The sequence below is a fragment of the Falco cherrug genome, chromosome 8 (assembly GCF_023634085.1).
Source record: "Falco cherrug isolate bFalChe1 chromosome 8, bFalChe1.pri, whole genome shotgun sequence".
Classification (NCBI taxonomy): domain Eukaryota; kingdom Metazoa; phylum Chordata; class Aves; order Falconiformes; family Falconidae; genus Falco; species Falco cherrug.
In genome coordinates this window covers 5659932-5686453 of record NC_073704.1, presented here as the reverse complement: position 1 = coordinate 5686453, position 26522 = coordinate 5659932, and the positions used below count along the sequence as shown (strand labels likewise).

At 40.8% G+C, this 26522-nt stretch overlaps 1 protein-coding gene across 3 annotated transcripts in view; it reads left to right on the top strand.

Annotated features, from left to right (window-relative positions):
• DIP2A (disco interacting protein 2 homolog A) overlaps positions 1-26522 on the top strand; it is a 122022-nt gene that overhangs the window by 68095 nt on the left and 27405 nt on the right. For all 3 annotated transcript variants that reach the window (XR_008733419.1, XM_055717572.1, XM_055717573.1), the window contains exons 5-18: positions 417-662; positions 7013-7141; positions 7948-8067; positions 9275-9472; positions 11142-11233; positions 11482-11592; positions 12341-12464; positions 12738-12847; positions 13279-13381; positions 15068-15132; positions 15452-15545; positions 15997-16116; positions 17541-17655; positions 18775-18914. Coding sequence is in view for 2 of the 3 variants with exons in the window: in XM_055717572.1 (XP_055573547.1) it covers positions 417-662; positions 7013-7141; positions 7948-8067; positions 9275-9472; positions 11142-11233; positions 11482-11592; positions 12341-12464; positions 12738-12847; positions 13279-13381; positions 15068-15132; positions 15452-15545; positions 15997-16116; positions 17541-17655; positions 18775-18914 (1767 nt within the window). In the remaining variant the exon portion in view is untranslated. The remainder of the gene's footprint in view (positions 1-416; positions 663-7012; positions 7142-7947; positions 8068-9274; positions 9473-11141; positions 11234-11481; positions 11593-12340; positions 12465-12737; positions 12848-13278; positions 13382-15067; positions 15133-15451; positions 15546-15996; positions 16117-17540; positions 17656-18774; positions 18915-26522) is intronic.

The window sequence follows — 26522 nt, the reverse complement described above, 5'->3', positions numbered from 1 at the left end:
AAAATACCCAGCAAAAAATGTAATGGAATTTGTTCAGGTAGATTGAGATCCAGTTTACTTGTTCAGAACAAAGTATTCTTTCAGCAGAGTAGGTATGCTATACTCACTGAGCATGGTTAGCGAATGTACTAGGTAACTTAGGTAAAGCCTTTTTTGAGTCTTAATGTCATTCCAAATACAGGAGGTAGCTGAAACTTTGCCTCAGGTATGTTCTAGCTATAATGTGTAGAAGTTGTTGCGTTAATCTAAAAAATGGCAATGAGCAGAATATGTGCATGTGAATATACCATTTGCTTAATACACGCATCTCATGTGTAGCACATGAGAACGCTACCTGAAGAACATGGAAAACTTCATGTTCCCGTCTGTTGGGTCATTCCCACATTACATGCCTGTCATCGTTATTTTAATCACAGACACATCGTCAGCATCAGAAGATGAGGGCTCGTTACGTCGGCAAGGGCGGATCACCTCCACTCCGTTCCAGAGCCATTCCAACGTAGAGCCCTGGCTTAACCGGGTTATTCAGGGCTCCTCCACCTCATCCTCTGCATCCTCCACTTCATCTCATCCAGGAGGGAAACCTGCTGCTGCTTCCAATACTGCTACTGCCACCGCTGCTGCCACTGTGCTTGCAGATCTCATGGCACACACCCAGCTAGGTCAGTAAAGAACTGCCTGTGTGGTTGGAATAAAATCAAATTAAAAATCCCAAAGCGAGGCTAAACACAAAAGTCTTCACCAGAAGATATCTGTAAATAGCCTTAAAATGTACAATCCACAGACCAGGTATGTATGATATGTATGTATTTAATTTAAGCCGAACCAGTTGTTCATGAGATCTGAACGTGCATTCTTCTTGGTAAAATGCTTGATTTATCAAGAAAGGTTCTTACTGGGTCAAAAGCAGAATTTCAAAGGGATCATATTTTTGGTGCATGCTTTCCCATCCGCATGTATTTACAATACAGACAATATCAGGTTGTGGATTTCTAAGGTGACTCAGTTGGGGAACACTGAAAAGACCATAAAAACATCTGGAACCTTTTGAGAAAGTTATGAAATCAGAGGTACTGACAAAGCTAGATTTCAAGCTCGAATGTGATTTTTTTTTTTTTTTTTTTTTTTGTCCTTTAGGTAAAATTTAGATCATGAATAGGCCTTTGTTGTGAAACTAGAGTGGAAATGTAGTACTGGTAAGCCAAAATGTATATGTGTGATTTGTTTCAAGCTCTGTAAAGCCGAAAGTGCAGAACTTCAGGTTACTTTTTTTTTTTTTTTTTTTTTTTTTGTATTGTTTCCTAAAATGCAGAACACTAGTCTTTTGCTTTTGCAAAATTTGGTAGGGAGGGAGGATGGCAGTCTCTTCCATCATGGAAGTACTTTTTACAATGTTTTTGTGAAATGTAGTGGATTTATGTGCACACAGTACGTCTGCACTAATGTTAAGCAACTGGAAAGGACCTAGACAAGAAACAATAGTTTTGTATTTCTAACCGTTTTTTTTTCCCCAAAGTAATTTAGAAAAATGAAATGAACAATGATGGTTTGTATTTCACCTCTGGGCTATAGCATGAAGTTCTTGTGCTTCTAGTAATATGCAATAGGCATCACCTATATTGTTTCTGGATGTTTCAGGTTTTGGCAGCTTTAGTGCTCTACTTACCTGACTGTTTACCTGTGACCGTGTGCCTACGTGCGCTATACGGACAGGCTTTATCCAGTTGTTTACCGAGGACAGATTAGGTCAGATGAAGAAAACACACTGAGATGCTTTAGATTTAAACTGAGTCTACAGGGTTCTGTATACTTAGAGACGTTAGTTCATGTGATAATTTAAGACACAGATACCTTTTGCAAATAGCTGTTTGTTTAGCTGGTCTAGCTGTTAGGCTCACGTTCTGCTGAAAGCCCAGTCATGTGTCCTTTAGACTTCTCTGTTTAGATGATACAAACAGTTCACAGTTCTCTTAGGCGCGAGGCAGCTGGTCATGAGAGGGTCGCTTCTCTGTTCTTTGTGGATTTGCCCTCTGAGTTCCTCCTGCCTTATGCTGAGTTTGGGACATCAACCCTATAGTAGCTATGGGCTTTAAAATGCAAACAGTGCTTGTAGTTTGTGACAGGGAGTTCTACTTCTTCAGGTTCCTAAAGCATGGGGAAAGGAGTGTGAACAAGCTAGAGGCTCTCCAAAAGAGGATCCTCCAGATCTTCTGTGTGGCTTAGGTGATGCCAGAAACAGGGGTTGACTCATTTTGCTGTGACTGACATCCCAGTTCTCACAGCACAGGCAGTTTTCTGTAAGTGGAGCTGAGATGGGAAGAGGTAGTAGCTTGCTTTGTGCTCTGGGAGGCTCGTTAGGTTTCAGGGAGTCTGGGAAGCGTTATCTGTGTCGCTCCTACATTCTTTTGCTCCCTGCTCTGTTTTTCATGGCAATCTCTTTATTATGGAAGCTAAGCATGAGAGGAATTCCGGTACGTAAGCTTTTACAAGGCACAGTGTTTTTCCCCAAGCCTGCTTGGTGCTGCTGCCTTAGAAAGCTCCTGCATGTTGAAATGTTGGGGTTTGGTTTGTGTCTTAGAAAGTTATGGGCAGTGTTTGGCTTTGTTCATTTTTCTGCGCTTCATCAGTACTTCATCCATAAACAGAGAAAGAGCTGCCTCTGGTTAAATTTTGTGCCTCTGTTGCTAGTGAAGTGTTTCCGTTTAAAGGCAGTAAGATGTTCTGTACAAAGAAATCTGAAATTCCATCTTCCCATTTCCAAGCTTATTTATAATGAGAAATTTGCAAAATTTTTTGTGTACTTAGTGAATGTAAGTAAGATGGAACATGTCTCTGTTTTGCTTTGAGGGCATTCTGGATTTCACGCTGTGGATTTATAGGAAAAATGTTTAACTCATTAAAACTAACAAACTTGGAAGGTTCAAGGCCAGCTGGGATGGAGCTTTGAGCAACCTCATCTAGTGGAAGGTGTCCCTGCCCCAAGGCAGGGGGTTGGAACTAGATGGTCTTTAAAGTCCCTTCCAACCCAAACCATTCTGTGATTCCATGGAGGCTCTCCGTAATTCCAAGCATGATTGATGAAATTCTTAATATAGCTGTAAAAGCTTCAAAAATACACAAAATGTAACACAGCATCCTGTTACATCTGTCTCAGGCCATAGAAATACACAGCAAATTTCACAACTAGCTTCTTAAGACCTATTCATCAGATATTTAATTATCAAAATTGTATGCAAAATCAAGGCCTTATTTACAGTTGAAAGTCCAGCTTTTAAGCAGTTAAATGTTGGACTACATGCAGCGGAGTGGTTTGAAATTTCATTAATGGGAAATAAGTGTGCAATTACGTTATCTATCAGGAAGGGAGCTCAGGGATCATTAAGAGCTGTTCTACTAAAAATATTCAGAAAGGTAAAATTTCCAGTGCCTTTGACAAAAAATTAAATGTCCTTCTGCATAAGAATAATCTTCCTCATTTCTGAAATGCTTGCCATGTTCCATCAATTTTCATTTCTAGCTGGGTAACATTCGTGCATGTCTGGTAACGATTCAGTTGTGACATTTTTCATGTTTGTCTGTAGTCTTCCTTGCTCACAAGAATATGAAAACTTAGGCAGTTCTTACGTGGCAAACCTTTCTGATTATCGATAAATACTAGTATACTTTCAAAAAGGACCCTTTTAATTTGTCCTAGAGCATAGAAGACAATTTATTTTCTCAGTTAATATGCTGCCATCAGCAATATAAAAGGCATCTTATATATTTTAAATACTGTGCCTTACTAAAATATTTGGTATTTTGACTATGTACTGAATAACTATTCACAATTTTGATATGTCAGAGAATTTAAATTTAGCAGATCGTTCCCTTGCGGCTCATCTTCTCCGGCTTGCATTTTTAATGATGAATTGTACTAAATACCCAAGCAGTAGACTGCAGTGTTGCAAGTGCAAGGTTACAGTAATTAATAAAGTCAGATAGGAATATGCATTGTTTTTAAGCTGTTCGTTGATCAGCTATAAAAGCAAGGAGAACATCTGGATGTTGTTTGGGGGGCTTCTTTTTTGTAGTGTAATATTTTCTTTAAAATGAATAAGGCTGCCAGTGTGTCTGGGTTTTTTTCAAGGTCACCATCTCAGCTATGGAGTATTTCCCAACTTAGCTCTTGTTAGAGTAGCTGGAAAAAGGGATTATCATGGTATTGACCCACTAGTTACTGAACGACTTACAGTTTGGTTTTTTAAGGGGAAGCAGCGTTATAAGCGTAGGTGTTCTGAAGTGCCATGGCTCTGTAAGCGGTTTTACAGGAGCTGTAAGAGTGAAGTGTGTTTAGAAACTGTTTCAAAGCGTTTATGGAAGAGGAAATGCAAGAATGAAGTAGTGGCTTGTGGATGCTATTTCGTGTTCTGGCTGGGTTGGTGCACTCTTCTGGTGGTTTGGTTGTTTTTTTCTTTTCTCCTATTGTTCCCATGCAATGTAATAAACTTCTTTTAAATGTCTGTTTTGGTCCAGTGGTTTCCTGGAGACGAACCAGTCATACATAGCCATCTCTAGGTCTAACCTGACTTCCTGCTAGGGAGGGGACTTTTCTTTACCCTGAGATTCCCCCTTAGAGCCTACTTTCTCTCTAATGCCTAGCTTTTTGGTTTCTGTATCATATCCCGTTTGTTCTTTCTTGGGCCACTGCTCTCTTTTGCATTTATGTCTGTCTTCTAATCAATAATGGAAAGGTACTTCAGTCTAAATCCAATTAACATTTTTCCTGAAGTCACAAGTCTGTTAAGACTTTTTTTTTTTTTTTTAACTACTCACCACTTCTTTCTCTGCTTTGCCACAGTATCTCTAGATGATACAGACTAATTTAATGGTTTCTCATGGGCATACATTAATAAAATGCCTAAATAATTAAAGAAGCTAATGTGGTTTTTATTTGAGCATAAATCCTGAAAACTGGACTTGGTCCTTCTGCATGCATAGAAAGAATTTTGCCTTCTCAAGGCAGAATTAGGAGGGAGTCAGTTCTCTGCTGTATGCAAGGTGAAATAGATGTGGGCAGCAGAGAAGTTGTTCATAAGGTCACCTGCCGTTTCCCCTCTGTGGTGAGGGACATCGATTTTTGTGAACCTTGGCTCTGAGATGCTTGTAAGATACATGAATGCTCTAGATTAGCATCTCCATATATAGCAAATTTTTGTGCTTGTTTTCAGTTGGGAATGATTGTTAATGGGGTTTTTGTTCCTTTTCTGAGCATTCTCATTTTTTGTGTGATTTCTTTGAGCTGTTCCCAAGTACACAGCTCTTCTGTAAAATGTTCCCAAATAGCTTCTTTCTTCTGTTATTTGCTGAGCATCTAATTGCAGAGCTTTTGTATTTCGGGTATTTGCCTCATGCATGTGGGTGGAAGATTGCTTTTTCCCAACAGAAATATGCACTGTAAAACCTGCATCCAGCAGCATTTCAACTTCTGTACTTTATGCACGGCTTCTGACCCTGATGTGCACCAAGTCTCACAGTGTGTGCCAGTCTGTCTTGTCCTGTCTTGATTGTTTTATTTGTACCTACGTGTACGTCACTTTCAGCGTACATTTTGAGTCGCCTTAATGTTCAGTGGTGACAACTTCATCTATTGGAATGCCATTTTGGGGCCTTCCACTGATGAAACCCCACTGCACATACGTCCCTAATTGTAGTTCTTGCTGGTGTATCCAAGGAGTGAAAGCTTTAGACACGGATAATCACTGCAGGGTTTCTCAGGTGAGAAGTATGGACTTAGGGGCTAATATTTGCAGTATGGCAGCCAGGTACATTTGACTGTGCCCTCTTTTCTGTGGTTGATTTTTGTGCTGCTTGTTTTGGGACTTCGGTAAAGCTAAGGAAAATAAACAACTAAAAAGCACCTAAAAAAGTATGTAGAACAGAGCAAGAGTGTTTCAATTTACTCGGAGTGCGCAGGCTGTCTATATGCCCTATAAAATGGTTATACAGATCAGCTTTATGCTGATTTTATTTGTCACTTCTTGTTACTGGTTCTGGCATTTATCAGAGAGATGAAGCGATACTTTGTCCTTCAGGTACCTTATCCACATGACAGGAGTTTTGGTCCTTGCTTTGTACTCAGCAAGGCAGGTCTCTGCAATACAAAAGTTGGCATTGCAGCGATGACCATCGGAAAGTATGGGAATGGATTTCTTTTTTTCTTCTGGTGATCCCTCTAAAACTGCTTAGAGCTGTACTGGTGACTGGTGGCTTACATGTCAGCTCTGGAAATCTGTGGTCAGAGCTATGAGCGCTTGTTATCTTAGTGCTAATTGTTTCTGCAAAATGGGTGAGGTAGCACATGCATTTCACAGCACTGCCCAGATCTCCGTATGTTTTTGAGTTCTTTCCTGCAGGGTTTGTGGCATGCTGAGGCCCTGCAGGAGCTATCACCGCAGAGCTGTGTGACCCCAAGCAGTTCCTCCAGCACAGCGCAGCAGCATGTTCTTAAACTCTTTCCTCTTGCACTCCTATTTTTACTCATTAGGATTCTGAATATTTTGGGCCTGCAATTCTTGTTTTTTCTTGTTCGAACACTTCTCCTGGATACTGCCACTTCCTAACCTGTGATTCCACTACAAAACCTTTCCATAATCTAGGTGACAAATTGGGAATGATGATATTCCCGAAGCATTGCTCTGCACCACAGAAGAAACAGCTAGACTTGTGCTGTTTGTTCATAATGGATCTCCTTGGTTTCACCTTGAAGTGATGAAGTGAACCACCGCTGTCTTTTTTTGTCAGAATTTGGATCCCTTGGCAAGTTGGAATAGCCCCTCTCTACTCTGGAAAGACATGCTGGTTCCTTTCAGGGTTCCCTCTGTATCTAGAAGATTTTGATTACAGTTTGATTAGAGAAATCAGTGTTCGTTAAAAACACCTGAGAAAACAGCAAGAATGCTTTAAGAAGCAGCTTTGGAGATACTGATTCTTAAGATGACTGATGAGCTCCCATGTCTGTCTTCCTTTTCTACAGATAACCACTCTGCACCTCCAGATGTAACCACTGGCCTGGTAGAACATTTACATCATGAGCGTCCACAGGTAGCATCAGTACGAGGAGTTCCCAGAGGCTACAACAGCAGCATTTTGGAAACTGCAGATGGTGATTGTATTACAAACCTCCTACCCCTCTGTCTTGTGTCCCTTTTTCTGAATAAGCGAGTGCGTAACAGAGCGTGATGCCCGTTGTGTGCTGCGTACCTGCCCCTCCAAAGCTCTGCAGCAGTGTGGTGTGTCTGTGGGTCTGTCACAGGGGAGGGACCTGTTCTGTGTTCCCCATCTTCTGCTGGTGGGAGCCATGCCCCCATTTCTGGATATATTTCTATGGTAAAAGGCAATGTAAGCCCTTCAGTCTCACGTTTTGATTTTGTATCACCTCAGAGCTATAGATTGCCATAAATATAAATAAACATACATATTTATATTTCATTTAAAATATATCGCATATACAATTGAAAATCAGCATTCAGAATGGGTTTGTGTTGTGATTATTTTTTCCTAGACCTGTAAAATATTGAAAGATTGACTTATTTTTTCCAAGCATCCTCACACTTTCAGAACTGGGTGAATGTTAAGATGCAGCAAATACCTAGACCCTTGAAGAAAATAACATTCTTCAGGTTTGTATTGGAATCTCATGAAGCAGTCAGCAGTTTGAAAAGCTAAAGTGTGAGAAGGTATATGCATCGTCCAGGTAGCTAGGCAACAGTGTTGTTTTAAAACAAAAAATCCATGGTTGAAACTGTTTCTGATTAAAGCTGGCTTTTTCCAAACAAGCTGCTCAACTTGAATGACTCTTCCGCATGAAAGCTGCACTGAGCTTAGCGTAATGTTGTCAGCAGTGTGGCAGCATGTGTTTTAGTCTGTTTGTTAATATATGGTAAGTAATAAGTCTTTTCTGTTTGGCAGGTGTCCCAGTGAATAGCAGAGTGTCCTCTAAAATCCAGCAGCTTCTAAATACCTTGAAAAGACCAAAGCGCCCACCTTTGAAAGAGTTTTTTGTTGATGATTTTGAAGAACTGCTAGAAGGTTAATTTTCTTTCAAACGCATTTTTCTCTCTGTGTAAGCGGTTCAGGAAAGTACAGATGCTTCTTAGCAAGTGTTGTTTTCTTTTCCTCTTCCCAATAGAAAATCATGGTGGAATTGTTAAATCAGAGAGAGAATGGTCGTATGTTATGACCACTGAAGTGAAGCTATGTTCAGTTCAACCCTCCCACCCAGTGTACTTGTTCTCTTGTCCTCTCTCTTCTGGTGGAAAAAACCCATATCTTAGAACTGGAGAAGTTGCTTAGCAATATGTAGCTGCCTTTAAAACCAGCTGCATCAGCTGAGTTTGGAGGATCATTTGCGTTCTGTTCTTTTAGTCTTAAAGAGTAAATGAAAATTTTGTTCTTGATGTGACGTTTTTGAGCAGCTGCTACTAGATTCCCTGTACTATTTTTTTGATGCTTTAAGATACAAAGTGATTGCAGCTCTAGTCTTTTCATTGAGGTGCATGTGTGTTACTGTGGAGAGCAGAGAGCATCGCTTCGAACTGTTGGGTTTAGCTATGGCATAGATTGAGTGTTAGCTAAATCCAAATGTCACTTTGTTTTAATAACTGAGATGAAGATACTTCACCTTCTTGAGCAGCTTGGGGCAGGATTTTAACAGCAGGCTTCTCAGAGACCAAATGGCATACAAACTCTGCAATGTTCCACCGCTGAGACATGGTCCGGAAATCAAATGAAATATTCTGTGAGCAGTGCAGCTTTAATTGTAGATAATCTGTACAAGGAGCATATCATCCAGCTTTTTTTAAAAATACATTTTCATAGAAGCATAGTGTCATTCTTCGTTACCTTTTGAGAATTCGGTGCAGCAAAAATAAACAACCAGTTGTCATTGAAGCCGTTCTCTCTGATAACACTTCTTGACTTGGGTTAGGCTTTCATTTAAATAGATGTGCAGAACAAAGAGAAAATACCATCTTTCCAAAGCAGAGAAAAAAGTAAACTAGAGATTCAAATTCGGTGCCTGTGGCCCTTTCCTTTCAATAATGTGGAATCAGAACTCTATAGGGATGGTAATTATTTTTTGTGAACCAACGGATGATTAGTGTAGCATCATCATAACGCAGAGAAGTAATGATAGCTGTGAGGAAGAGGAAGGTGAGAACAGTTTGTAGAATAGTCTGTTAAGTGTAACTTGCACACATTGTAAAGTTTGATATTTGCCATTTTACTCTGGTTTTAGTGCAACAGCCTGACCCAAATCAACCAAAGCCTGAAGGAAATCAGATGAATGTACTCAAAGGTGAACCCTTAGGTGTGGTAACCAACTGGCCACCTTCTCTGCTGGCTGCCCTGCAGCGCTGGGGAACTACCCAGCCAAAAGCCCCTTGCCTGACGGCACTGGATACGACTGGGAAAGCTATTTACACGCTCACCTACGGTAAGTGTTGGTGGTAAGTGTAAGGAAGGATTAGATGTTCATTGCAGAATGAACACTTTGCTTTGCTTAAGAGGGGCTGACTGTGCTCATGGTACATACTTTGAGATTGCTATTTGAATGCAAATTACTAATTCATTGCATATGAAAAACATTTGAAAGTTAATGAAGGGAAAATGTCTATGGTATTGATTCTTTACAAGTGACTGTTTGTAAATTTCAAACAATCGTGGGGGGTGGGGGGTGTTCTTAAAAGAACACTAAAAATAGCCTGGTGTAAAATAGGAGGAAGAAACAGATGAGTAATAATGCACTTTTCAGATTCCCAGAGTAGATACTAAATTTTAGCATATTCTTGCATATCCTTATAGAGAAGGCTTGTATTTCAGGAGCATATTAAGGATGTTACTGTGGGAAGTGAAACTTGCCTGAATCAATACAAGTGATGTAGTAATTTCATTTTTTTTGGAAGATGATTGTGTCCCCCAGGACAGCTAACTGCAGCATTTCATTGTATAGTATGTTATAATGTTAAGATTTCTTGTTTGCATTCTTACAGATGAAGTATACTAGGAAACGTAGCTGAGCAGCTGCGTTAGTTTTATCGCTTTGCAGTGGAGCTTTGAGAACCGTTTAGAATATCATGTTTAATTCTGCATTTAAAGAAAGGAAAGGAAAAGACAAACTAAAAAGAAACCAAGCTCTAAATTGTACTTCTGCTAGCTGCACTGAATGGCCAGTTCGATAAAGAACTGGAGGTTTGAGGTACTTGAGTCCTGTGTAACTTTTCTTTATGTAACTGGAAATTACACAGAAAAAACCCAACTGTTGAACTGAAGAAGTCTGAGGCTGACAAACATAAAATAACTGGTAGTTGCTACGTGGTCTGAAGGGATCTGAGTGTGGATGTCAGTCCATGGTAAAGACGCTGTACTAGAAAGCTGAGCTCCAGAGGCACGTGGTTTGCCATGGCGTGCATTTTTTGGGGTTCTTGCTTTTGATTTACCATTTACGGTGGAAGAGTTTTGCTGTTGCTCCGTTTGTTATAGACAGGTGGGGTTTTTATTTAGCAAATGTGGAGGGTTGGGGGTTTTTTTCAGGCTACAAATTAAGAATTTATTTATATATTGTGTCAAATAAGTAGTTAGATTGTTGTCTTTGTATTTAGTAGCTTGGAATAATTTTTATATTCTGAATTACTGAAAGCTCTGTAGATCACTACAGGGCACTGAAGTGGCATTTCACAGAGCCACATATTCTGGCATGTACTCCTACCCATTGTTCCTTAAATTTCAGTTAATTTTTTTTGGCCAGTTTAGGATTTTTCTTTTTATCCCAAGCAGATTGCTTTCTCTAAGAGCCCTTAGGAAGGAGTCTTGTTAAGTGCCTTTTGGAATTGCAGTTAGGTTGTATCAACCAGATTACATGTGTGTGTGTGTGCGTGTGCACTGAAACATTGGAAGAACGCAGTAGGTTTGTGGGGTGGCATTGCTTTCACAACAATAATGTTCACTTTTCCCAAATTACTTGCTCATGTGCCTGTTGACCTTGTTCTAATAAAACTGACTTGCCTAGTGCATATATAAGGCACTGAGATTTGCCGATTAAGTGTTAAAGTTTTAGGTTTTGGGGTTGTTTTTTTTAATTTCTGTATTGTCTTTTTTTTCTTCAGGCAAGCTGTGGAGTCGAAGCTTGAAGTTAGCGTATACCCTGCTAAACAAGCTAACCACTAAGAATGAACCACTGCTGAAACCTGGAGACCGGGTAGGCTGCTGCTGGAAATGATCTCCACAGATAAAACAGTCAGTGGGGAACAGCTTTAGCTAAAGAAAATCTTGTAATACTGTGGCTTGTAATAGCATGTTACCACAACGTTTAGTATTTCTGTTCCTGGTTTAAATATGAATGTGAACATTGCTGTGAAGATTTTCTTTTTCTCAAATGAAAATGCAGCCCTTACCCCACAAATGACGACAAAAAACATTTATTGTTATTTGAATGTATTTTTGTAGGTGGCTCTCGTATTTCCTAATAGCGATCCAGTTATGTTTATGGTGGCATTTTATGGGTGTCTCCTGGCAGAACTTATTCCTGTCCCAATAGAAGTTCCACTAACAAGAAAGGTAGGCAAATACATTCAGCATTTTTATAGTTTCATAAATAAATGAAGAGTGGGTGGGGTCTCAAGCCTGGTATGGTGCATCGGCTGAGCTACTCAGTGCATGTTATATGCTTGGAAAGTGTTTTAATATTTGGCTGGGGAAGGGGGGAAATAGTTTGAAGCTAGTAAGTTAACTATTTTTAGGATATGGAACCGCAGAAATTATTTTAATTCATTATTTTTTAAAAGATGTGTGAAAGTGTTTCTCAGAATACAACACAGAAATGCTGTCTTTTCAGTTCTCACGCTGAGTAATGAGAGCGTAGGCAGGCAGAGACACCATAGTTATTGGAAATACTGGTATAATCCCACACACATTGAGCTTATTAGGGAAGAACTGAAAAGCCACAGGCTGCGCTTTTCAGTGCTGCAGGACTCGGAAACAGCAGCAGACCAGCTCTCTGTTCTACCAGAACTTGCAAACATCGCTGTTGGGTTGGAGAGGGCTGCACGAGCATTGCTTTTGACACTGCTTTGCTACCATTGCTTGCCAGATCTGCTGCCAAATCTAACTTTGTCGGCACTAAGCAAAACTAAGCCTTTTGAGTGTAGATTTGTCTTTTGTCTTCCATAAAAGGTCTTACGGGTTAGAAGCATACTTTTTCCTGTGATATAAATTGGCTTAATATTTTCTAAACATGGAAAAGTTACAGTAAACCATATGAAGGCTTCATTATTTATAAGTTTGCTATAACATGTTTTCTCTGTAGGATGCTGGCAGCCAGCAGATTGGATTTCTTTTGGGCAGCTGTGGGGTAACACTAGCTTTAACCACTGACGCCTGTCAAAAAGGCCTTCCTAAAGCTCAGACTGGCGAGGTGGTTACATTCAAAGGTATGTTTTTAAGCTACTCAAATGTCTTTATAGGATAAAGAAAATACCCATTGCTGCTATTAAACAACAATCTTTGAGTTTGCTTGCATGCTTCTAGCTTACATACAAAGAACGATTGCCTTAATTGTCAAGGCAGTACTTAGTGCTGCTCCCTGTCAGAGGGGTGATGCTGCAGCCTTTGCCTGCCTTGTGGTGTTATCCCCGAATGCCGGGGCAGGGAGGGAAAACAGACTTTGGAACTGTAATGACAGTAGCTTTTCTCTTTCCTTGAAGGCTGGCCTCGTCTCATTTGGTTTGTGATTGATGGGAAGCATCTGGCAAAACCAGCTAAGGACTGGCATCCACAAGTACGGGATGCCACTGCTGAGATTGCTTATATTGAGGTGATCCAGTATAATATGCCTAATCTACGGTTACTCTCTTGCAGTTTCTGTCACAGCATGTTTTCTTCCTTTAATCTCTTGATGCAATAGGAGAGATGACTGTATTATTTTTAACTGTGGAACAAGAATGCTTCCCTCAGGGTTGCCAGGCAAACTGTCATTTGAGTGGTTGTGCTGGATCAAATTGAAGATTGGGGATTATTGGCGTTTTTGGATCCCTGAGATGATTTGTTTAATTGGAGTAGAGAAACAGTCAGATTTCATATGATAGTACTGTGTTCTCTGAACACAAACGTATTCTTTATGTAGCTTTTTGATTTTTTTTAAGAAGCTTGCTTCATTTTTGTAATAAAATGTCCTTTCAGTTCAGAACTATAAATTTTCTACATTTTGGTGTTATTCTAACGCATATGTAAACTTTCTCTTTTCAGTACAAAACAAGTAAAGAGGGCAGCACAGTGGGCATTACTATATCTCATGCTTCCATGCTGGCACACTGTCATGCATTGACGCAGGCATGTGGTTATTCAGAAGGTAAGTTAGATAGGTACAGCTTTAAAGTGATACTCGTAACTTTGAATATTCCGACAATTTACGCTGCAAAGTCATGTTTAGTGTCTTAAAAGAACTTTAGATAAGCAGTAGTAGCTTTGACTGCAAAGGGGAAGACAAACTTGCGCATTCAAAATTGGTGTGCTATGTGAAGGAAAATAAGAAGCCAGTTTTGAAACCATAATCATAATGTATTAACATTTTTTTAACCTAAGATCCTTATCGATTTTATTCAGATGTTTGGATTTTTCAGTCTTCATAAATTTGTTAGTTGGTGATAAGAGCTATACTGATTTTTTTTTTTTTCATCATCTTGAAAACAGCTTTGCTACAAATCTGGTTTGCCCTCCCTAATGCCTTTTGAACACACTGGCCACTTTAAGAAGTCATGAGTAGGCCAGTTTGAGATGCCCACGTGTGGAGTTGAAGAGCCCTCCCCGCAGAAATTGATCCTGGAGGCCATTTGGGTAGCTTGGATCTCTTTGAAGAGCATTGGATGCTGCCCGTTGCAGTTGTAGCAGCTCTAACAGTGCAGACTGGTGTGCCGTGCAGACAGGCTGGTGTCAGTTAGGCAGCTTCTTACCTCTTCGGGGGAAGAGTTGCGGTTATTGACCAAAGGGAAGGCCTTTGGAAGTCCTGACTTGAAAGCCAGTAATGACTCGGTGGGATGTAATATGCATCATAGGCCTTACAGCTCTTCTACTTTTGTGATTCCTCGGAGTGTGACTTGACCCCCGAAAGACAGGCTTGATCAAGAAAGTCCGAGTTACCCTATTGAAAACCACCCCAACTTGCTTGGCCTTACTGCTCTTGCACCTTTGATAACCCTGCCTGCCTAGATCACAAAGTTGGAAGTCCCAGTGCAAGTCACGTGGTCCGATTACTTACACTAGGTCTGTGATCGTAGGTACTGCATTTGAGGGCATGAGCAGGCTGCAAACAGTTGCTAACTGTCCTCTCTTGCACTTGTGGGGTTCTTTCCTTCCTCATTTGGGCAATCGGTTTATGCCTGGTAGTGCTTTCAAGTCCACATAAGTAGTATGATAGGGTAAAAGAGGTTTTCACAGTGAGGTGTCTGTATTCTTTTCACTTACCAAAGAGGACTCTCCCGTTTTCATTTTGGGGCACCTTCCCATCACAGCTGCCGACTACAAGAACCGTGCCAGGAGAGGGGGCAGTGCACCCAGCTTGTAGGTAAAGGATTGTACAGTGATTCCTGAATCCTGAAAGGATGATGGCAACTAGTTATGGACCAAAGGGGTCCACACGTGTTAATTCAGACAATTGCGGAGTAACATGTTACTGGCCATTAACATTTTCGATCTTCACAGAGGGCACTGAATTCTCTTGTCCTCTTGTATGTTCATTTTTCAAAGCTATTGCCACACGCTAGAGATGCTGTCACAAGGTTTGTGTTCTGTGTAAGCCATACCCAGTATACCTTGTAACAATCTAATCTGTTATCATAATACAAAGATGATTGTTATAAGAAAAATAAGACACTTCCAGCTTAAGCAGTCTGTGTGTTATAGACAAGAAGCATGGCAACGTAACTTTGATTTCTTAGTAGTGCTGGAAGTTTCATAGTTGCTTTAACAAATATTTTGGGTGTTTAAATATTTTCATAAATACGCTTCTTAAGTCTGATAGTTTTTCCTTTGCTTTCAGCTGAAACGCTAACAAATGTCTTGGATTTCAAAAGAGATGCTGGTCTTTGGCATGGAGTATTAACGGTGAGTATTTGAATGAATGGAAAGAACTGCAGCAAGTTGCTTCTCTCAGGGGTAGAGTGCTGGTTTCGGAATGAGGTTATAAACTCTGTTTATGTTTCAGTATTTATTTTTTTCAGAATAAAGTGTTACTTTTTCAATAACAGACTGCACAGACATAGCTTATGTTTTTACTAAGTCACATAGTTTTCACTAACAATTACATGTAAGAGTTACATTGTAGCTGTAATGAATTTTTTGGTGTTTTTTTTTTAAAGTGTTGGTACATGTTGTGTGTTCTTTGAACCACCTGAAAGTTTATTTTTAAATATTTTTCTGATAGAGTGTTATGAACAGGATGCATGTCATCAGTATTCCCTATGCATTAATGAAGGTTAATCCACTTTCCTGGATACAGAAAGTCTGCTCATACAAAGGTAACCTTAAAGGATTTTTACTTAACCCATCTCTTTTTAGATGATTTAAAAAAAAATAAAAATAATTAGTTTGTGTAAAACGTCTGCTCTAAGCTGAGGCCACTGCTGTTTATCCAGATAACTTTCTCTGCCACATCTTTAGCAACTGGGGACTCCATTTCAGTGTTACTTGTACTGATAGATTCATTGATGAGTGACATTGATGGCTTCTTCTGATAGACTTTTAAAGAAACTGTGTTTCTTATCTCAGTATTTGAATTTATACCAAACATTTAAATTCTATAATCAAGTCCATCTGGAGACGTTGAGTATACACGTCATATTAGTTACATATTTGGCAGTTGTATTTGTTTCATAAATTTACGTAAATACACAAAAATATTTATATACATTTATAATTGGACTTTGTTTTGTTCTGCACACACACCATAATTATTTTTTTTACTTTCAGCCCGTGTAGCAGTAGTGAAGTCCCGTGATATGCACTGGTCACTTTTGGCTCAGAGGGATCAGAGAGATGTCAGTCTGAGCTCTTTACGAATGTTAATAGTGGCAGATGGAGCTAATCCATGTGAGTATGGATGCATTTTCTGAGTGTCGGTCCAAGGTGAGCTGAAGCACGCTGTAAATCACAGATCTTTGGATCTGGACTGTAGGACCTCAGCAGCACTGGCTATAGTTCGTCCTCAGCAAAACAGACAGCAGCAATATTTCTTTGCCAAGGACACTGGAGCAAAACTTCCATAGAAATTGTTCTGAAGGATCTGTTCTTCATAGAAGGAATAGTAGGCAATGTGATTTGAAAGAGGCTTTTAAAAATTTCAAGTAAATTGTAATGCCAGTTTCAAAGTAGTTGCTCATGTATTGCATGTAGACATAAAATCTTTGAGTTGCAGTGTGTCTGATTCTGTACGTGACCCTAGGGCTTGTCTCAGTCACGTGCAAGGACATAAAAATGGGAGCAATCACAGCCTTAACTCAAAACCATGACAACTATTAACTAGAATATGCGGTAGGTTCTTGCCTTTTTCTGTCAGTTGTATGGTGGTGGTTTACAGTAATTTGAGAAAGCAGCTGGGAGGGTTGGTGGTTTTTTTTGGGTTTTTTTGGGGTTTTTTTTGCAAGAGGCAAGAATATACCTACCTTAGTTGCTTAGTTTTGCTGTTCTCATACACCAGAAAATCAATAGTATTTCAGGTTCCTTGGAGTTGCGTGATGAGAGGTCAGCAAGGTGCTGGCAGAAGGTGAAAGCTTGAAATAGTCTTGCTATGATTGTATTTGCTGTAAGCATTGTTTCAGAGCTGATGCTTGCAAAGTTAGGCAGTTCATTCTGTAATGAGATGCTGTTTGTAAGCTAGTGATGCTGCTGCTTTTTCATTGCTGTTTGCTTTTCTTAGCTGTGTAAATTCATGGTTTTTTCAACTTCATACTTCCGTCAGTGCTGTACTCTTACATGAATTGACATGAAATGATACGTAGGATGTCATATAATCAGTGAAGTTTGCTGGTTCGTGTTATATGCTGCTGTGCCACAACTGTGCAATACAAAGCTGTAGGTGATGAGGTAGCCTCTTGCATTTTGGGCTGAGTGCTAAAGGCCAGTTAGAGTTCTGAACTGAAGATATGTCAGAAGTATTTGATGTTAATTTCTAAACGCTTTGGTTCTGTGACCTCTGTGAGAAACACTCCTATAGGAGCTATATAGGAAACTGACAGATACAGTTACCCTTAGTGACAAAATACTGTGATTGCTGAAGGACTGTCCATAAAGTTAAGTGTTACAGAGCGCTCCCAGAGAAAGAGAGTATGCAGTTGTTTTTTCTCCAAATTGTAACACATAGTAATAGGCTGGAATGTCTTTTAGACAGTTTGAAAGTATATTGGTTTTATGCGCAGGTACAACCATATTTGTGTAGCTGAGCTAAGTGTAGACTTGGAAATCCTATGGCTCAAGCTTTGGTGAAATGTTTCTAGTTGTGCGATTGTTCTTTTTAGGGTCAATATCTTCATGTGATGCATTCCTGAATGTATTTCAGTCCAGAGGCTTGAGGCCAGAAGTAATCTGCCCCTGTGCTAGTTCTTCTGAGGCACTAACTGTTGCTATTCGCAGGTAATTCTCTTTTCTGAGAAGTGAACTGCATTTCTTGACTATTGAAACGTATCTGACTATTGAAACGTTAAAATGTTAGTCAGAAAAGACCATTTTCTGCATAAAGGAGCCCAAAGACCCAGACAGAGGAAGTCTGAGGCTTGCAGGTATCTCCCTCACCGAAGGATGGATGGGTTTTGTTTGGTTTTGCTTTAAAAAGTTTAATATTTCCTAAAAGTAGTCAGTCATGAGAGTTTTGGGTTTGGGCTGGGTTGGGTTTTTTTTACTGCTTGGGAAAAAGAGGTCTCATCCTCACTGATGTTGCTGGAAGACCTTTATAAAATACCCCCAAAATCAAGACTGTTACTTATTTGGGAGGAAGATGATGATGCTGAATCTTCAATTGCTTATGTACAATGTCTTGTAAACAGGGGGCTAAAGAAAGAAAAAAATATTTGTAACTGGTCTGAAAAATACCATTGAATTTCTGGAGATAGCAAGGGGTGCTCTGAAAAAAAGGAAATACTTTGATTATTAGTAGACATATGGATCGAATATGCTGGAATTTTTTATGGTGGTTTTTGATCAAAATGTGCTTTTTCAGAAAAACAATTTAAGAAAACTTGAAACAAAAAAGTTTGAGATTTTGGAAAGTACTTTCTCTGATGGGAGGACTGACATTTCCTAGTTTTAAAGAGTTGTGCTTACCTATTTTTTACAGCAGCACCTGGAATCTTTTGCTCTGTTCCTTCCTGAAAGTTGAACAGTTACACAAAATGGAGTTGTTGGTCCTCAGTCAATTCTGCTTAGAGTAAGAGGTGTCAAGCCCTTCAAACACTTGGTAATTTTTCCTGGTGTTTTGAAAAATCAGCCTTCAAATGCTTATTCTTGACACTTCTTTGTCCATAATAGAACTAAACCTTCTCTGTAACATTTTAGAGTGCAAGGAAGCTATGTGATGTTTTGTGATAGCTCTTTTTTCATCTAGTTAAAATATATTACCAGTCTTGAACTCTGTTTAAAACAAGAAACCGTTATTTCTCTTAACCTTAACAAGCCTGAGAGACTCACATGCTATTTTTGATGGCCATATTGCCATTGATTTGTGGATTCATACCTGATTTGACTTTCTGTTTTCAGACCTCCAGAACTGGGTGGGCCTCCTCCAGGAAAAGCAGTGCTGTCTATGAATTGTCTGAGTTTCGGCGTGATAAGAGTGGATACAGAAGAGAAGCTGTCAGTGTTAACTGTGCAGGATGTTGGTCAGATTATGCCTGGAGGTAAGAAAGCATTTCATGTAGGTTTAAGCATACTCCACGAGAGTTATCTACTATTTTATACTTGTGCTGGTGAAATAAATAAAAATGTCAAATTGTAAGTGCCGTTAAGGTAGTATGACTTACGTTTTGATGCATTACTTAAACGCGTGACGATTAAGTACTGTCTCAACTGGATTATTCAATGTTTTCAGTAGAGGTTAATCCACAATAAATTTGAATGACCACACATTTTGGTATGGGCGGACGCTATTGGCTGGCCTGCAGAGTTGTTTTCTTTTTCACTGGTTAGCATTAGTGCTGACATACAGCTGTGTAATGACAAATACAGCAGAACAAAACAAAACGTGAAGCGTAGTAAGAAATACTGTCTTTGATCCAGAAGTGACAGTCCACGCGTTAGGATGAAATAGAATGGAATTTAATGTTTTGTTGGAAGGGACCTGCAATGATCTCTCTAGTCCGACTGCCTGACCAATTCAGGGCTGACCAAAAGTTAAAGCACGTTATTAAGGGCATTGTCCAAATGTCTCTTAAACACCAGCAAGCTTGGGGCATTGACCAGCTCTCTAGGAAGCCTGTTCCAGTGAGTGACCACCCTCTTGGCAAAGAAATGCTTCCTAATGTCCAGTCTAAACCTCTCCTAGCACAGCTTTGAACCATTCCCGCATGTCCTATCGCTGGATGCCAGGGAGATCAGCACCTCCCTCTCCGTGTCCCCTCCTCAGGAAGCTGTAGAGAGCAATGAGGTCGCCCCTCAGCCTCCTTTTCTCCAAACAGGACAAACCCAGAGTCCTCAGCAAGGAAGACATCCCCTTGGTAGAAGAGCTGAAGTTAAGGAATACTTAAGGAAACTGCACATGCACAAGTCCATGGGCCCTGGTGGGATTCACCTGTGAGTGCTGAGGGAGCTGTTTGATGTCACTGCGAGGCCACTGTGTGCAACACTGGGCTTCCTAAAGGGGGTAGATATGGGTATTGTTCCCCAGCCCATTAAGTGGCCTGAAGCAAAGAGACTTTGTCTCTTTCCTGTTCTCTTTTGAGGCAGGGCTGCTGAGTCATGTCCTACTTGGAGAGGAGAGCACTCTGAAGAAGATTAATAAAGTTAGGGTGCCAAACTAGACCTAGGGCTCTGGACATTGACTGGGATCTGTGTCCTGAAAGACCACTTAGGGCCATCTACTCCAGAAGTGAAGATTGCAACACTTAGGCTGGTAGTGTAACGTTCCCTGGCACTGTCTGTCAGAGGTAGCTTTGCTAGCCTCAGGCCCTGTCCTGACCTGGGTTAGGTGTGCTTGGAGAGGATGAGAGACAGATTGTCTGGAATTCTCCTTACCCCTTCAGGTTTACTATGTAATGAACAAAGAACCTGATTTGTTCTGGCCATGCCCTTGGCACCTGTGGCTTTGCTGTTCTTGGTCCCAGTAAGAATAGGAGAGGAGGGTTCCCAAGCCCTCCTCTCTGTAGAGCGTATACTCAGGGTGAGGGTGGGGAGCCATCTTGTGCTATTTCAGCAACCAGCTCTTCTCCATACATCAAGGCCCTCGATACGAGTAAGGAGGCAGACACCTTTCCAGTCTGGTGATAACAATTTCAGCCGTCACGTAGCAAGTGGTACTGATCTTGTTCATTTTCCTCATTGCTCCCAGAACCACTTTGCAACCAATAAGGTTGGTGGATCGGTTATTCTTGCTGAACTTCAATTCACATTCAGATCTTACTCCTGCTACTAATAACAACTTAAGTAGAAGCTCTGCACTTCATACCAAAATAAAGGGGAAGGAGCTGTTCCTGGGGGGATTCATGTCCAACATACTTATTTAACTGCAGAGAACTGAACATCTCTATTGTGACCTTCTAGGTAGACAGGATACTAAAAATGTTCTGGGAGCAAGGACTTTGTGACCAGCCAGTGAGTTTTAGTACATTCCTAGACGTGTTCATAGAACTGTATGTATCCTGCAGATCCTGCTGGAGTTTAGTGTGCCAGGCACCCTCAGGCAGGTGGTATCTGGGTAGGTCTGTGAAAAATCCTTGTGTCCTCTTTGCTGTGGCAATTAATTAGATCACCATCTCTCTTTTCTGCTCTTGATCTTTGAGCATACTATAGCATTGTGGATCTGAGACAAGATAGATGGGCTGGGTAATTTACAGCAAAATAACTTCAACTTAATGCTCTAGGAAGTAAGTTTGTTAAGGGCAGGCCAATGTGAATACAGCCATTGAGGGTAATGACTGCTTTGTTGTGTGGCCTCAGTGTGAAAACATGAGTGCAGGGAAAAAAATTAAAAAAAGATGAGTGTGGTTTAATGGCTTCTGAATTGCTTCACCTGAGTGTTCAAATTCAGATGGTTACAGTTGTCTGCAGAGACCCAGGTCAGCTGTGACTGGCCTCTGTGTCTCAACAGAATGGTCATTTTTCCACTTCAGTGAGATTACAGGTGGCATGGTCTACCACTGCTGCCTGGTTCGGCTGTTCACACTACTGATGACCCCTTTAAACCCCACTGGAATTTGGCTGTGCTCCCAGTCTTCTACACAGAGCCTGGGTTAGTCACAGGAACAAGAGGGAATAAGTTTGCATGCCCTTCAGGTAGTCATGGATCCTTTGGTGAACTGGCTAAGGTTGAACTTGGTGGTGGTCTGGTTTTTGAGAGTTTAAAAAAGTGGTATTTGATGCAGGATCAATTAAAATCTTCCTTTGGATCAATTTATCACATGGAGATCCTCCTGGCTTCGCTGTAGGCTTGCTGTCTGGGCAGTGTGCTTGACTACACTAAGGCACAAAGCAGCCTACAGTTGTGTTGCACCTTAAGCTACGCTTCGTGTTCAGCCATTACAGCTGTAAGTCCCCTTGGGTAATCTTCCGTAGTGCATTTGCTCAGTGGCAGGTTCAAGTGTACCTTATGATGTTGGAAGAATTACCTGTTTGTTTGTGGGTAAGTAATTTCACCTTCCTCTTCACAGTCATTAATGAAAAACATGTCCCTGTCCTTGTTAAATGCTTAATTGGGTAGTGAGAGGGATCTTTGTCAAAACTCCTCTTCCTTTGTCAAATGCCTGAGCATTGTCTGGCAAATCTAACAGACCCTTCTGGTTTAGGATGCCATTGACAGACAGTTGACAAGACTACCATGACTTTCTATACATTAATAAGAAACATCAAGTTACTCGTCAGGTTTTGTGAGGGGAGAACAGTCCACTGTGTGTCCATTTAGTCCCTTGAAGTGATATGACTTGTAATTGATGGCTATTGCTATTTTAAAATACAGTAGCAACTGGCAAAACTACTTGTAGGTTAAGCAGAAGTTGAGCAACTTCATTCATTAACTCTTTCAAAACTGTGTTCAGCATTGCGCTATCCCTATATGGGGCAGATTAGCTTCAGTCTGACCTAATAATAAAAGTTCCAGGTCTGAAGGTATGTTTTTAGCAGAAATTTGTCTGTACGTTCCTTAGGTCAGAACATGCAGTTTTTTCTAGACAAGAATCCAATGACTTTGTTCCCTGTGACTGTTTCCTAAAAAAAAGAAAAAAAAATCGAAAATTTAAAATTGTTAAAAGCTTCCAGAGTAGGAAGAAAGTAAAATCACTAGCAGATATTTATAGATGTGTGTCAAATGAAAAGAAATTAAGGAAATTAATGACTTATTTTCAAGTGAGTCCTGCATGTACATTCTAACAGTGGATATACTTTTGCCTTACCTTGTAAGATTTGTGCTTTTTCCTGTGTAGTATTCATGGAGGATGTGCTTTGTCCATTCTCACGTGATGTTTGGCATACAGGAGAGAACATACCACCATTTCCTTTCTTGTTAGTTGCCCTCTTGAATTATTCTGCTGACAGATGAGTCTTGCTCTTTATCTGGTTTTGGGTTTGTAGGTTGGGTTTTTTGGGGTTTTTTTTTTGTTCCCTTAGATTGCTGTGCTTTCACCAAAGGCCTAATTTGAGTCATGTGCCATCCCTGAAGGCTTTGTTCCATCTTCTGATCCCCACTGAAAACATTCAAGGTCTTGAAAGGGGCTACATGCCCAGTCTTTCAAACGTCTTAGGACACAGAAGCTCACATTTCTGAATTTCGTTTGTAGTCTCCTAGCCAAGAACTAGTAAATCATGCTGAGGCTTGTTCAGTCAAGCCAAGTGGTTTTGATCTCATAACCCTGGAAGATCCTGGTGTATTTCAGTCAGGAACCAGCTGGTTAAAAGGTCCACTTTTGCCCTCCTTTTCTTCAGATCCTGCTATTTGTTCTAAGACACTGAGCCCACCGGCTTAGGGGATCTTATTCAACAGACCCCTCAGCACCAGGATCACGTCTTACATCACTGCTGTTTAACCCACAGGCCACTCTTGATGCCACATTCACTTCAGTTGCCTCGGCTGTTCACTTTCGTTATCTATCGTGAATGCCAATCACAAGAGCCACCAGGGAAGTGCAAGCACCCGCGAAGAAATCTTCCCATCCCATCAAAGATAGCATGGGAATTCTTGAAAGTGAACCTTGTATGCATTCCCCTGGAATCTTCTCCACAGCTGATGGAGGGATGATGTTTTGCCTCACCTGTTGACCACCTTGGGCTATTCTGCATGGTTTTTCTCTGGGAAAAGCAGTATTTGGCTCATAACAGTCTTCAGTTCGTTTTTTCAAATTGGGCTGATAAAGATGGTAGGGAGAGTACCAAACCTCTCTTCTTCTGCCTGTTTTGTGCCTCCAACTGTCACATCAACTGGGATGTGATATGTCATCTGTCATCTTAGAAGCTTATTGTACCTTGTGTTTGGACCTGGACATGGATACTTGGGATATTCAAGTTAAGTTTGCCTCCCTGCTGCTTCCTGACCAAGCATTTCTATTTTTACTGGGATCCTTCTCACATTCTTTCCTTGACAGGAGAGTAACCCACTCTAATCCAGAAGATCTGTGTCCCTGTAGCTCCTAATCATGCAAAGCCTGGTTCATAGGACTGCTGCAGCAGCTACTTTTTTATACTCCAGCAGAAAACCTTGGGTTGGTGCCAGATCTTGGACTTCTGCAAGATGAACATGCATATACAGTTTCAAGTTCCGGATTGTGACTGTATTCCGTACTTTTCCCAGAAGTTCAAGGAGGATGGTCGGAATTTCTCAAATATCAGAATGCTTACTTTGTCTCCAGCCTGTGGATGTCTGGGATGTTACTGTTTCTTCTGTCCGCGTCTCAGCAAACATTAACCTACGTTCTGGTAGTTGTTAAAATACATCTTCACTGCAGAGGAATCTGGTTGCTTTATCTTGGTGCCTGATTCGTGAAAGGAGTTGTTACAGAACAACTATGTGAAGCTTTCATTATTTTTCCTTAGGTTGTGAATGCGGGATAGCAGTGCCTCATTCCTGCTCAGTCCTTAGGATTTATCATAGTAATCAGTTCTGCATGTTCCACTTGGCTTCAGTCTGTCACATGATGGCACAACAGAATGCAACACTGCAGAACTTCTCCTGGAGATCTGTGGCAGTGTGCACACTTGCGTTGAGATGCTTGCTTCCAATTTAATTGTTGTGCTTTGCATGCTTGTGTGACCACCTCTAGAGTCTAAATTCTTGTGCATCCTTATCTAGGAAGTTGACCTGCTTTATGCCTATTGCCCTTCTCAGAGGAGCAGGGAAAGGTTCAGGTCCCTGCGCTGGACATCCCCATGTGCTGCTTTCTTCAAAGATTAGGTTTCTCTGGAAACCCTGCAGATACCTTCCAGAGTGGTGGTAGAGGCATTACATCCTGGCCTGTTAGTGCTTTTCCTAAGGCTTTATCCTCCAGAGCAGAAGTTCTAACTAAAGACTGTAGTGCAAGGAGGGCCCTCTTGTTTTTTTTCTCATGGACTCAGGGCTTTTAGGAAGACTTGCTTGCTACAAGAAGATCCTGGAGTTCCACTGCTGGCACACAGTAACAGTCCAAATGGATATCAGTTGCATAAGGATCCACTGTGAAACTGAGAAAGTGGAACAAGAGAGCACTTCCTAACACTCATCAGGCGCTTTTTGGTAGTAGCCACCTGCTGTGCAGGCCTCGGACATTCTTCTTACATCATGTTGTGCTGGTCTTGAAACATCAAAGCTGAATCCAGTCTTTGGTAGGGCATCAGTGCAGTCATTTGTTTGCACAGTACGGTTCTCATCCTCTGCCAGAAGTCTCATGGCAGGGCTTAACCGCTGAGCGTCATCATCTATAAGAATGTACATGTGGACTCATTTGAAGAAAGAAAACTTTCTTATCAGTAATCAGTGTTCTTCGTGATGTGTAGTCCACATGTACATTCCCGTCCCATCTGCTTTTCCCTTCTCTCTAATTCTTTTTCAGATGCAATGCTGTTGAGAGAGACTGAAATGGTGGTAGATGCACTCTCTTGTATGTCACATGAAGCAGGAAAAGAAGGAGAAGCGAGAGTACAGGCTCTACAGATACTGCAAAAGGAAAACCTTGCAGTATCACATGGCAGGGCAGAACTCTGCCTGCTGTTAGAATGTACGTGTAGACTACCTGTATCATACATTGGTTACTGGTAAGTATTTTTTCTTACTTGATCAGGGTGATAGGATTGTCCTTGGGTTTCATGGATGGAGCATCATTTTGGGACTGTAGGCTAATCTGTTGGGTTTTCCATGTTTGTGAATGAGTTGAGGACTGCAGCATTTGTGTATGCCTGCAAATTGGTGTGCTTTCTCTAGTTATTAACACTTATCTCTGCATCATTGCTTAAAAGTTTTGCGATTAACTCAAGTTATTTCCTGTGGTAATAAACTATTTATTCTGTTTCGATTTACCATTACATTTTAAATGGCCTTTTCTTCCAGTTTTTCCTCCTGAATTGCAAAATGTATTTTTTTTTTTCATGACTAATTGATATAGTTCATACAGTATAATTTAACTTCAGCCTTCTAGTTGATACGTATGATTTTCAGCAACTGAAACTCTTCTAGTTCCGACTTGGACCTGTGTCATGGTGTAACCCCGGCCAGCAACTAAGCTCCAGACAGCTGCTCACTCCCTGTCCTCGCACCCAGAGGGATGGGGAGGAAAATCGGAAAGGAGTGTAAAACTTGAGGGTTTTACTTGAGGGTTAAAAGAACAATTTACTAATTAAAACAGAATAAAAATGAAAGAACAATATTAACAATAATGACGATCAAAGTTATAGTGAAAGGGTAAGGGGAAAGGATAAAATGCAAAGGGAAAGGGAGAAAGAAAAACAAGTGATGCACAATACAGCTGCTCGCCACTGCTGACTGATGCCCAGCCAGTTCCCGAGCAGCGATCAGCCAGCCGTGGTGCTTGGCTGCTGGCCAGGGTTAAACCGCAACGGTCCTTTTCCAACTGCCTTGTCAGTGCCCCCTTCTTTAGGGAGTGATCCAGCTGCGTGGCTCCCCGACCTGCCAACTCTAAACTATTAGCCCCATTATCCCAGCAAAAAAGCAACCAGGTAGTAAATGTGTTCACCTGGTTGATGGACATAATCTTTCCACATGCGCCGGGGTTAAACCACAACAACCTGTACCAGAATTTGAGTGTCATCTCCTTATTTGGTCACCAAAGGTTATCATTGCATGATTCCAAACATTTTATTCATTAACGCTAGTTGTT